The sequence below is a fragment of the Coregonus clupeaformis genome, chromosome 11, assembly GCF_020615455.1.
Source record: "Coregonus clupeaformis isolate EN_2021a chromosome 11, ASM2061545v1, whole genome shotgun sequence".
In the NCBI taxonomy this organism is placed as follows: domain Eukaryota; kingdom Metazoa; phylum Chordata; class Actinopteri; order Salmoniformes; family Salmonidae; genus Coregonus; species Coregonus clupeaformis.
In genome coordinates this window covers 23249588-23263319 of record NC_059202.1, presented here as the reverse complement: position 1 = coordinate 23263319, position 13732 = coordinate 23249588, and the positions used below count along the sequence as shown (strand labels likewise).

The window sequence follows — 13732 nt, the reverse complement described above, 5'->3', positions numbered from 1 at the left end:
GTGAATGATTCAATGAGCTCTTTGTTTTTCCTAGAATCCCATGATCCACTTGGTTTATTAGACATATGGTGCAGGGGAATTAGACCTGATCTGAAGACCTCATAAGTATTCATCACATCATCTTTTCCCTCCTCTCCCCATGCTGTACTGTCCTGACAACCCATCTCTCTAACGTCTGATCTCCATGCTGTACTGTCCTGACAACCCATCTCTCTAACGTCTGATCTCCATGCTGTGTTGTCCTGACAACCCATCTCTCTAACGTCTGATCTCCATGCTGTGATGTCCTGACAACCCATCTCTCTAACGTCTGATCTCCATGCTGTGTTGTCCTGACAACCCATCTCTCTAACGTCTGATCTCCATGCTGTGTTGTCCTGACAACCCATCTCTCTAACGTCTGATCTCCATGCTGTGATGTCCTGACAACCCATCTCTCTAACATCTGATCTCCATGCTGTGTTGTCCTGACAACCCATCTCTCTAACGTCTGATCTCCATGCTGTGTTGTCCTGACAACCAATCTCTCTAACGTCTGATCTCCATGCTGTGTTGTCCTGACAACACATCTCTCTAACGTCTGATCTCCATGCTGTGATGTCCTGACAACCCATCTCTCTAACGTCTGATCTCCATGCTGTGATATCCTGACAACCCATCTCTCTAACGTCTGATCTCGATGCTGTGCTGTCCTGACAACCCATCTCTCTAACGTCTGATCTCCATGCTGTGCTGTCCTGCCAACCCATCTCTAACATCTGATCTCCATGCTGTACTGTCCTGCCAACCAATTTCTCTAACATCTGATCTCCATGCTGTGTTGTCCTGCCAACCCATCTCTCTAACATCTGATCTCCATGCTGTCCTGTCCTGCCAACCCATCTCTCTAACATCTGATCTCCATGCTGTGTTGACCTGCCAACCCATCTCTCTAACATCTGATCTCCATGCTGTCCTGTCCTGCCAACCCATCTCTCTAACATCTGATCTCCATGCTGTCCTGTCCTGCCAACCCATCTCTCTAACATCTGATCTCCATGCTGTGTTGACCTGCCAACCCATCTCTCTAACATCTGATCTCCATGGTGTCCTGTCCTGCCAACCCGTCTCTCTCTCCCTCTAACGTCTGATCCCTAATCAGCCCAGACTACACAGACTGTCTCAAATGGCCCCCTATTCCCTATTCAGGCCCCCTATTTCCCCTGGTCAAAAGTAGTGCACTATATAGGGAATAGGGTGTCATTTGAGATGAAGACAAAGGCTGGCGGCCTTTTATAATATAATGTATGCCATTTAGCAGACGTTTTTATCGAAAGCGACTTACAGTTTTACATATGGACACCAGATAATGGATAAATGTTTCTGAATGAGTTTGAGGTGAACAGCGTGTGCTTCCCTATTGAGGTGTGGTCCTGGTCTGTTGGGTGCTGATTGTGTAGGCCTGTATTGACAAAGCGTCCCAGACTAGGGAGCGCTGTCCATTCATTACAATCTAAAAGGCAAAACTGATCGTAGATCAGCACTCTTACTCTGAGAAGCTTTATGAATACAGTTCCTAGTCTTTCTCCACAGCTCTTTATAACTTCCTGTCTTTGAGGGCTTTTTCAAATGTCTGTGACCGGGCGTTTCCCAGCTCTCTGTGTGAGTCAGCAGGTGAATACTTATCTAATTAAAGATAATTTGATATGGGTGTGTTAGTCAATCAGCAAAAGCCTGCCATCCCTGTAGTCTGAACACCACACCCTGTCTGCAAGCAGGGTCAAGTAAGGTGCAGTAAGGTATACTCATGCTGGAAGTAGGCGAACCTCAGGTAATCGTAGTAATGTATGTCCCAAATGACACCCTATTTCCTATATAGCGCACTACTTTTGACCAGGGTCCAAAGGGTGCCATTTGGGACGCAGGCATAGTTAGAGGTAATGTAGGGTAGAGTAAGGTGCACTAAGGTAACGTTACTCACTCAGGAAGTAGGCGAATTACAGGTAGTCATAGTGTAGAGCAGTCCTTCTCAAATAGTGGGGCGCGCCCCCCTGGTGGGGCTCGGAGCAATGCCAGGGGGGGCGCGTGTGACCCTGTGGAACGTGCTTTTTTCCCCCCAGGGAGTATGGTTTTTTTGCACCGAACAAGAGCACACAGCACAGAGCAGGAGATATGAAGTGCAGATAACAAACCCTTAAGAGACACCATGGAAAAATATTTAACAGGGATGAAAAGAAAGGCGGAGAGAGACGGAGATAATGAGACAAACGTAAGTCTCCCGAAAGCTAAGACGAGGAAATATGACGAAGCGTATGTAGCGCTTGGCTTCACTGTGACTACGGTGGGAGACGAGGAAAGACCGGTATGTTAACTGTGTCTAAAAATGTTGGCAGCGGACAGCATGAAGCCAAATAAATTAAGGCGTCACTTAAAGACATTACACCCCAATCACGCTGATAAGCCGCTTGAGTTTTTTCAGCGAAAACGTGCCGAATATTGCCAACAATCGTCCCGCTTTGTGAATGCTACTTCAGTAAACCAGCGAGCACTGTTAGCATCATATAAGGTGGCGTACCAAATTGCTCAGTGCAAAAAACCCCACTCCATAGCAGAGGAGCTGATACTGCCCTGACTAAGAATGGGCTAAAGTGGGAGAACTGCATTGGTGTTTGCAGTGATGGTGCACAGACCATGGCAGGGATGAGAAAAGGACTTCGGGCACTCATCAAGAAGGCCTCACCTAATGCTGAGTGGACACACTGTGTTATACACAGAGAAGCACTGGCTTCAAGGCACCTTTCCTCTGAATTAAGTGAGGTTATGACTGACATTGTAGGTGTAGTCAATTTTATAAAGACCAGACCACTAAAAACAAGAGTCTTCTCTGCTATCTGTGAGGAGATGGGAGCTGAACATCAAGCTGTGCTGTTTCACAGTGAAGCAAGGTGGCTGTCACGAGGAAAAGTCTTGTCCCGAGTTTTTGAGCTCAGAGAGCAGATAAGAATGTTTTCGGAGCAGGAGCACAAGTATGACCTCGCAGAAAAATTTAGTGATGAGAACTTCCTGGCAAAACTGGCCTACCTGAGTGACATATTTGGAAAGCTAAATGAACTAAATCTACAGCTTCAAGGGAAAGATAAACACCTCCCTCAGGTCACAGACAAGGTCAGCTCTTTCACTCGAAAGCTTGCAATGTGGGGCAGGCGACTTGATGAAGGACATACTGATTCATTCGAGAACCTGCATGAATTTGTTGACACTACTGTTAGAAATTGCGTAATTCAAATCTGGTATTGGAATAAGAGAAAACATAATCAAGAGATATTCAATCCAAGCAAAATTTATTATATGCAAAATGTATGTATGATAAGTATGTTGGTTTGTATACGGGCTCACTGAAATACCACGCAGGGCAGACAGAGAACTAAACCATTGTTTACAGGTTCTTTCTCAAATACTCTGACAGAGAGTTCCCACCTCTTCTGTTGGCCAATCAGAGTAAAGGACTGAGTGTGGTTTAGACTTTACTCAGCCAATCCGTTGGCGCACGGGTTAGTCCCAATCCCTTGGCGCTCCACCGTTCCCAGGCATAAGTTGCTATCATAATAACCTGTAGAGTCAGCACCCAAAAGACACCCTTCCAATCTGTACTCTATGTACCTACGTTCAAGGACGGTTTCACAGACAACAAAGAGAGAGTGTTCGTATCTGTAAGAAATACAAGTCTTATCTGTCCTACCCCCTAACGTTCCTTACATGAATCACAGCCTGTTATGTGAAACAATTTATATCAGTATAGTACAAACCTATGCTTATCATTAATGCATTCCTTCTAAGTTATTCATCACATACAGATCCAATTATGAGAAAAATAGAACCCAACACTACTGACTATGATGCCACCTCAGTGATTCCATATATTAAGGAGCATATTTCATCACTGATGGGATTCTTTAAAAAGTACTTCCCTGAAAACAGTTCCCAATATGACTGGGTGAGAGATCCTTTCAATGCACCAGCTCCAACTGGTTTCAGCTCTGCAGAGGAGGACCAGTTCATTGATATGACGTCTGACTCCACATTGAGACTGAGGTTCACATCACAGACACTGAGTGAATTCTGGCTGAGTGTAGAGAGGCAGTATCCACTCTTAGGGCAGAGGGCCATGGGCATTCTTCTTCCTTTTGCAACATCTTATCTTTGTGAGACTGGCTTCTCTGCTGTTGCTGCACTGAAGACCAAGTACAGGTCCCAGCTAAACATTGAGCAGGAGCTGAGAGTTGCAGTATCATGCTTCAAACCCCGCTTCGAAAAGCTGTGCACTGCAAAACGTGCTCATTGTAGCCATTAATCCTGACTTCCTCATTTTGATTTTTAAAAAATCAGCACAAATTGTTTTATTCATTTTTGTTTTATAGGTCAAAGTGTTTCATATATTGTGCTCCTGAGTTAATGTTGCTGATCAATTTGAATTTATTATTATTTACTGATTATATTTAATTTAATTTTTCAGTATCAAATGGTCAAAAAATGTTTACAGTTTAAATAAGGTTTGAATTATTTTTTAATTTCAGGCAAATTGATGCACTTTAAGTATTTTCTGTTACAGACTAAAAAACAATGTTAATAAAGTTATTCTTTGTTGTAAGTTGATCTATATTTAATGTTAATAAGGATACAATGTTATGCAGAGGTGTACTTATAACAATTTTATAGACAAATGATACTATTTACAGTCGCAGCGGAGAGTTGGGGGGCGCGAAATGTTTACTTCTTCCTAGGGGGGGCGTAACAGAAAATTATTGAGAAGCACTGGTGTAGAGGTAGAGTAAGGTGCAGTAGGGTTGAGTAAAGTTCAGTATGGTGCAGTAAGGTAATGTTACTCACGCTGGAAGTAGGCGAATTACAGGTAGTCATAGTGTAGAGGTAGAGTAAGGTGCAGTAGGGTTGAGTAAAGTTCAGTATGGTGCAGTAAGGTAATGTTACTCACACTGGAAGTAGGCAAACTGCAGGTAGTCGTAGTGTAGAGGCAGGTAGTTCTCCATGGGAGACAGACGGCCGGGCCGGGTAGACAGGTCTCTCACACACTCGTGTTCACAGTGCAGCACCTGGGTGAAGTGATCTGAAACACACACAGGAGGGTGAAGGGGGATACAGGTCAATTCATTCATTCATTATCCAATTAAAGCACATTAATACCTTCCTAAGGAAAAGCATAGAGTTGTATGATAATGATGATGAATAATAAATCATTCTAGAAGGTCAGTCCAACAATGGGTTCTATCAGAGATCAATCTAGAAGGTCAGTCCAACACTGGGTTCTATCAGAGATCATTCTAGACAGGTCAGTCCAACACTGGGTTCTATCAGAGATCATTCTAGAAGGTCAGTCCAACACTGGGTTCTATCAGAGATCATTCTAGAAGGTCAGTCCAACAATGGGTTCTATCAGAGATCATTCTAGAAGGTCAGTCCAACAATGGGTTCTATCAGAGATCCTTCTAGACTGGTCAGTCCAACACTGGGTTCTATCAGAGATCATTCTAGAAGGTCAGTCCAACACTGGGTTCTATCAGAGATCATTCTAGAAGGTCAGTCCAACACTGGGTTCTATCAGAGATCATTCTAGAAGGTCAGTCCAACAATGGGTTCTATCAGAGATCATTCTAGAAGGTCAGTCCAACAATGGGTTCTATCAGAGATCATTCTAGAAGGTCAGTCCAACACTGGGTTCTATCAGAGATCCTTCTAGACAGGTCAGTCCAACACTGGGTTCTATCAGAGATCATTCTAGAAGGTCAGTCCAACACTGGGTTCTATCAGAGATCATTCTAGAAGGTCAGTCCAACAATGGGTTCTATCAGAGATCATTCTAGAAGGTCAGTCCAACACTGGGTTCTATCAGAGATCATTCTAGAAGGTCAGTCCAACACTGGGTTCTATCAGAGATCCTTCTAGACAGGTCAGTCCAACAATGGGTTCTATCAGAGATCCTTCTAGACAGGTCAGTCCAACACTGGGTTCTATCAGAGATCATTCTAGAAGGTCAGTCCAACAATGGGTTCTATCAGAGATCATTCTAGAAGGTCAGTCCAACACTGGGTTCTATCAGAGATCCTTCTAGACAGGTCAGTCCAACACTGGGTTCTATCAGAGATCATTCTAGAAGGTCAGTCCAACACTGGGTTCTATCAGAGATCATTCTAGAAGGTCAGTCCAACACTGGGTTCTATCAGAGATCATTCTAGAAGGTCAGTCCAACAATGGGTTCTATCAGAGATCCTTCTAGACAGGTCAGTCCAACACTGGGTTCTATCAGAGATAATTCTAGAAAGTCAGTCCAACAATGGGTTCTATCAGAGATCATTCTAGAAGGTCAGTCCAACAATGGGTTCTATCAGAGATCCTTCTAGACAGGTCAGTCCAACACTGGGTTCTATCAGAGATCATTCTAGAGAGGTCAGTCCAACACTGGGATCTATCAGAGATCATTCTAGACAGGTCAGTCCACCACTGGGATCTATCAGAGATCATTCTAGACAGGTCAGTCCACCACTGGGTTCTATCAAGATTATTCTAGACAGGTCAGTCCAACACTGGGTTCTATCAGAGATCATTCTAGACAGGTCAGTCCAATACTGGGTTCTATCAGCGATCATTCTAGACAGGTCAGTCCAACACTGGGTTCTATCAGAGATCATTCTAAACAGGTCAGTCAAACATTGGGTTCTACCAGAGATCCAGTGGCTACCAGAGCCAATTAAAGAGTATTTTCTTTACAATTAGACGTAAGTGTACTACAGTTAGCCTGGTCACTGAGACGCTGAGGTATACTACAGTTAGCCTGGTCACTGAGACGCTGAGGTGTACTACAATTAGCCTGGTCACTGAGACGCTGAGGTGTACTACAGTTAACCTGGTCACTGAGACGCTGAGGTATACTACAGTTAGCCTGGTCACTGAGACGCTGAGGTGTACTACAGTTAGCCTGGTCACTGAGACGCTGAGGTTTACTACAGTTAGCCTGGTCACTGAGACGCTGAGGTGTACTACAATTAGCCTGGTCACTGAGACGCTGAGGTGTACTACAATTAGCCTGGTCACTGAGACGCTGAGGTATACTACAGTTAGCCTGGTCACTGAGACGCTGAGGTGTACTACAGTTAGCCTGGTCACTGAGATGCTGAGGTGTACTACCGTTAGCCTGGTCACTGAGATGCTGAGGTGTACTACAGTTAGCCTGGTCACTGAGACGCTGAGGTGTACTACAGTTAGCCTGGTCACTGAGACGCTGAGGTGTACTACAGTTAGCCTGGTCACTGAGACGCTGAGGTATACTACAGTTAGCCTGGTCACTGAGACGCTGAGGTGTACTACAGTTAGCCTGGTCACTGAGATGCTGAGGTGTACTACCGTTAGCCTGGTCACTGAGACGCTGAGGTGTACTACAGTTAGCCTGGTCACTGAGACGCTGAGGTATACTACAGTTAGCCTAGTCACTGAGATGCTGAGGTGTACTACCGTTAGCCTGGTCACTGAGACGTTGAGGTGTACTACCGTTAGCCTGGTCACTGAGACGCTGAGGTGTACTACAGTTAGCCTGGTCACTGAGACGCTGAGGTGTACTATAGTTAGCCTGGTCACTGAGACACTGAGGTATACTACAGTTAGCCTGGTCACTGAGACACTGAGGTATACTACAGTTAGCCTGGTCACTGAGACGCTGAGACGCTGAGGTATACTACAGTTAGCCTGGTCACTGAGACGCTGAGGTGTACTACAGTTAGCCTGGTCACTGAGACGCTGAGGTATACTACAGTTAGCCTGGTCACTGAGATGCTGAGGTGTACTACCGTTAACCTGGTCACTGAGACGCTGAGGTGTACTACCGTTAGCCTGGTCACTGAGACGCTGAGGTATACTACAGTTAGCCTGGTCACTGAGATGCTGAGGTGTACTACCGTTAGCCTGGTCACTGAGACGCTGAGGTGTATTACAGTTAGCCTGGTCACTGAGGTATACTACAGTTAGCCTGGTCACTGAGACGCTGAGGTGTACTACAGTTAGCCTGGTCACTGAGACACTGAGGTGCACTACAGTTAGCCTGGTCACTGAGATGCTGAGGTGTACTACAGTTAGCCTGGTCACTGAGACGCTGAGGTGTACTACAGTTAGCCTGGTCACTGAGATGCTGAGGTGTACTACAGTTAGCCTGGTCACTGAGATGCTGAGGTGTACTACAGTTAGCCTAATGTTACCCCCTGTTTTAGATGATGGAGGATAAGGGTTGAAACTAATTGGTTTTATTTTTAACAATAAAGAACCACTATTATCAACTTCCACTGTCCTCCAAGAGTTGTTAAAGTGTGGTAGAGGGGAAACGGAGGTGTATGAAATGAAATATGTTCCCTGTGGTCACACTAAAGAACCCAGTCCCTGAGATGACATCACCAAAATGATCTAATCGGAGGTGTGTGTGTGTCTGTGCGTATGTACACTGAGTGCACAAAACGTTAGGAACACCTTCCTAATATTGAGTTGCACCCCTTTTGCCCTCAGAACAGCCTCAATTCGTTAGGGCATGGACTCTACAAGGCGTTGAAAGTGTTACACTGGGATGCTGGCCCATGTTGACTCCAATGCTTCCCAGAGTTGTGTCAAGTTGGCTGGATGTACTTTGGGTGGTGGACCATTCTTGATAAACACAGGAGACTGTTGAGCGTGAAAAACCCAGCAGCGTTGCAGTTCTTGACACAAACCTGTCCACCTGGCACCTACTACCATACCCAGTTCAAAGGCACTTCAATCTTTTGTCTTTCCCATTCATTCTCTGAATGGTACACATACACAATCCATGTCTCAATTGTCTCAAGGCTTAAAAATCCTTCTTTAACCTGTCTCCTCCCATTCATCTACACTGATTGAAGTGGATTTAACAAGTGACCTCAATAAGGGATCATAGCTTTCACCTGGATTCACCTGGTCAGTCTCTGTCATGGAAAGAGCAGGTGTTCATAATGTTTTGTACACTCAGTGTATGTATAAATTATCATCTTCCTTTCTCTGTGACAAACAAAAAAGAAAGAGGTGGGATTCAGGTTACCCAATGCCCCATGACCACCAATGACATGCTCCTGTGAGTCAAGCTCTGTGAAATCACAGGTCAGAGGTCAGGGCAGTCCACACAACCTGATACTCCTGTAGCTCTAGAACTAGAGAGAGAAACACAACAATAAACGCCTCTTCTCTTGTTGATGGTCTCTTCTCTTGTTGATGGTCTCTTCTCTCGTTGATAGTCTTTGTATTGGTTAATATGACCATGTTTGTATTTGTTGCCCTCACACATTGATGGAGAAAAAAGCCTGAGGTTATCAGTAAATCATATTTCCATTCTTTAGGAGAGGCAGTAATGTTGATTTCATGATGCTGTGGTGTAACGTTACTGTATCGTTCACTGATGTCATGCTGGAGGGGCTGGAGGCAGGAGTTCAGTCAGTGGAGGGGACAGGAGCCAATTGGATAGTGGCGATAGTGGTGGTGGTGATGATAGTGTTGATAGAGGTGATAGTGGTGGTAGTGGTGATAGTGGTGGTAGCGGTGATAGTGGTGGTGGTGGTGATGGTGATTATAGTGGTGGTAGTGGTGATGGTGGTGGTGATAGTGGTGGTGATAGTGATAGTGGTGATGATGGTGGTGATAGTGGTGGTGATAGTGATGATGATGGTGGTGATAGTGATAGTGGTGATAGTGGTGATAGTGGTGGTGATAGTGATAGTGGTGATGATGGTGGTGATAGTGATAGTGGTGATAGTGGTGATGATGGTGGTGATAGTGATAGTGGTGATGATGGTGGTGATAGTGGTGGTGATAGTGATAGTGGTGGTAGTGGTGATGATGGTGGTGATAGTGGTGATGGTGGTGATGATGGTGGTGGTAGTGGTGATGATGGTGGGGGTGATAGTGATAGTGGTGGTAGTGGTGATGATGGTGGTGATAGTGGTGGTGATAGTGATAATGGTGATGATGGTGGTGATAGTGATAGTGGTGGTAGCGGTGATAGTGGTAGTAGTGATGATAGTGGTGGTGATAGTGGTGGTGATGGTGGTGGTGATAGTGATAGTGGTGGTAGTGGTGATGGTGGTGGTGATAGTGATGATAGTGGTGGTGATAGTGATGATAGTGATAGTGGTGGTAGTGGTGATAGTGGTGGTGATAGTGATGATAGTACTGTATTATGGAGCCAAGATCAATGATATAAAGGATGATGAAAAAAAAACGTTGAAGTTCTTTAAATGAAATGATGGCAGAAAGACACATTCAACTCCTCCTTTCATCGAATCAGATGGCTTATTCATCACAAAACCATTTGATTTTGCCAATTCTTTTAATGATTACTTTATTGGCAAAGTGGGTAAACTTAGGCCCGAATTGCCAACAACGAACAGTGAGCCATCGTATTCATGCATAAAAAAAAATAATAATGAAAGAAAAGCATTATAAGTTAGAATTTTCTAAAGTTAGTGTGGGAGAAGTGGAAAAAGTAATGTTATCGATCAATAATGACAAAGCATTGACAACTTAGACTGAAAGCTACTGAGGATGGTCGCGGACTCTATTGCCACTCTTATCTGTCATATCTTTAATCTGAGGCTAGAGGAAAGTCTTTGTCCTCAGGCCTGGAGGGAAGCCAAAGTCATCCCGCTACCCAAGAGTGGTTATGCGGCCTTTACTGGTTCTAACAGCAGACATATCAGCTTGCTGCCAGCTCTTAGCAAACTGTTGGAAAAACTGGTGTTTGACCAAATATAATGCTATTTCTCTGTAAACAAATTAACAACAGACTTTCAGCATGCTTATAGAGAAGGGCACTCAACATGTACTGGATATAACGGCCCTCCACGGCTTCCTCACTATGGCTTCAGACCCCAAGGCAGACCCACCCAGGACTTGAAGACACAATGTCTGGGCTCTGCCTGGCCAGAGAGGGGGACACGGATACTGGGGTGGCACTCCAGGCCTGGCTTACTGTTATGGACCACTGTAGCAAGTGTTGACATTAGTATTAGCCTGTTCCAGGTGTCCAGGTTCCCTGAGCTGTTGCGGGTATCTACTAGAGCAAGCAATAGTTTATGGGCGGCAGGTAGCCTAGCAGTTAAGAGCGTAGGGCCAGTAACCGAAAGGTTGCTGGTTTGAATCCCCGAGCCGACTAGGTGAAAAATCTGTCATGTGCCCTTCAGCAAGGCACTTAACCCTAATTGCTCCTGTAAATCGCTCTGGATAAGAGCATCTGCTAAAATGTCAAATGTACTGCACTGACACTGATGGTTGGTTGAAAGAAATAAGAAGATTGTGAGAGCTGTACTGTTAGATTTCAGTGCAGCCTTTGATATTATTGACCATAACCGGTTGTTGAGAAAACGTATGTGCTCTGGCTTTGCAACCTCTGCCATATACTGGATTCAGAGCCATCTCCTGTATCTAATAGAACTCAGAGGGTTTTCTTTAATGGAAGCTTCTCAAATGTCAAACATGTAAAGTGTGGTGGACCACAGGGCAGCTCTCTAGGCCCTCTACTCTTTTCTATTTTTACCAATGACCTGCCACTGGCATTAAACAAAACCTGTGTGTCCATGTATGCTGATGATTCAACCATATACGCATCAGCAACCACAGATAATGAAGTCACAAAAACCCTTAACAAAGAGTCGCAATCTGACCCAGATTGCGACTTATAATGGACTGTTTTTGGATTGCGTAAACAACCACATTAGTTGTGTAAAGGCAGGGATGCAGGGTTGTGTTCCAAACAAAACAACTACAAGTGTGCTTGCTTTAGTTCCTCAACGGCACAGCTAGGAGAGCTCAAAAAAGTATCTTATAGTTGAAGACTCTTCTTTGAGTCATAAAAGTGCATCGAAATTGCTTAGGAACTGTGCACACTTTGGAGAGGTGTGGCCACTTTGAGACACCAGATAGTCCTCTCACTATAACTCTTGGAATTGTTTTGTCTTATGTTGCACCTACCCCACATTTTCCAGGAATAGTCGTATCATGTTACTGAATGTATCCAGAGTATTTTCAGATTTTGTTATCAACAAATGCTGCAAAAAGTACAGTAAATGTAAAATGGGGAAAAGAGTGAGAGAGAGAGATGAGACAGACAGAGACAGAGACAGAGAGAGAGAGAGAGAGAGAGAGAGAGAGAGAGAGAGAGAGAGAGAGAGAGAGAGAGAGAGAGAGAGAGAGAGAGAGAGAGAGAGAGAGAGAGAGAGAGAGAGAGAGAGAGCTCAACTGGACACCTTAATGAGGCAGTGAATGAACAGAGAGAGAAAGCACACAGGGCATTCTACGCCATTAAAAAAACAATTCAAATTGAAATACCTATTAAAATTTGGCTAAAACTAATTGAATGTGTCATTGAACCAATTGCACTTTATGGCAGCGAATTGTGGGGTCCACTTGCAAAACAAGATTTCACCCAATGGGACAAACACCCCCATTGAAACCCTGCATGCAGAGTTCTGTAAGATTCTCCTACATGTCCAGAGGAAAACTACAAACAATGCATGCAGGGCAGAATTAGGCCAATATCCACTAATAACAAAAACAAAACAAAATTGCAATACATTTTTGGAAACATTTTATTAACAGTGACCCCCTCTCATAGCATTACCAAGCCCTGCAATGCCAAGAGCTGAGCAAAGAAAAGAGTCCCCTCATCCAGCTGGTCCTGGGGCTGAGTTCACAAACCTGTTCTACTAACACACTGAAGCCCCAGGACCAGAACATCCAATCAATCAGAATAAACCAAAGTCCAACACAGTCAAAACAAAACTACATTACCTATTGGGAAACACAACCACAAAGCAAAATGCAGTGCTATCTGGCCCAAAATCAACAGTACACCATTGCAAACTATTTGACCTATGATGACTGATCAAAACCTTGACAAAGTACAGGCTCAGTGAGCACAGCCTTGCCATTGAGAAGGGTAGACACAGGAAAACCTGGCTCCCTGTAGAGGAAAGGCTGTGCAACCACTGCACCACAGCAGAACCTGAGATGGAGCTGCAATGTCAAAAATGTTAAACAATTTGAGTGTGTAATTTCCCCAAATTTGAAACCCTTATTCAAGGTTTCAAAGACCTCTCTGATGAGGATAGGCTGTAGGGGGGAGGACGCAGAGATCTGTGGGTTGGCAGCGGACTACATTGCGGCCTGCCATAAGATGAGGGAGAGTGTCTGACAGACCAACCTGTACATGTCCTCTATGTTATTGTTAGCTTGTTATTTTTACCCTTGATTATTGTTGATACTGATTGTCCCGTTGACAATCTTGATTATTATTATTTGAATTATGTTAATATTGTAAATGAATCGCTTAATTTCCAAAGTACGATTTGGCAAAATGAACATTGTTACATCATGCCAATACATCTAATTTAATTGAGAAAGAGAGAGCGAAAAGAGAAGAGAGAGAGAGAGAGGAGAGAGAGAGAAAAGTGAGAGAGAGAGGGAGAGAGAGGAGAGAAAAGAGAGAGAGAGAGGAGAGAAAAGAGAGAGAGAGAGAGAGAGAGAGAGGAGAGAGAAAGAGAGAGAGAGAGAGAGAGAGAGAGAGAGAGAGAGAGAGAGAGAGAGAGAGAGAGAGAGAGAGAGAGAGAGAGAGAGAAAAGAAAGAGAGAGAGCGAGAGAGAGAGAAAAGAAAGAGAGAGGGGGAGGGAAGGAAGGGTTTACAAGCAGGGTTCACTACGGC

The 13732-nt window shown here is 44.4% G+C and overlaps 1 protein-coding gene across 1 annotated transcript in view; it reads right to left on the bottom strand.

Annotated features, from left to right (window-relative positions):
* The window catches only part of LOC121576538 (prolyl 3-hydroxylase 2), a 120943-nt gene that overhangs the window by 16849 nt on the left and 90362 nt on the right, over window positions 1-13732 (bottom strand). Inside the window, exon 4 of the mRNA XM_041889763.2 lies at window positions 4970-5101. Within this exon, the coding sequence (XP_041745697.1) occupies window positions 4970-5101 (132 nt within the window). The remainder of the gene's footprint in view (window positions 1-4969; window positions 5102-13732) is intronic.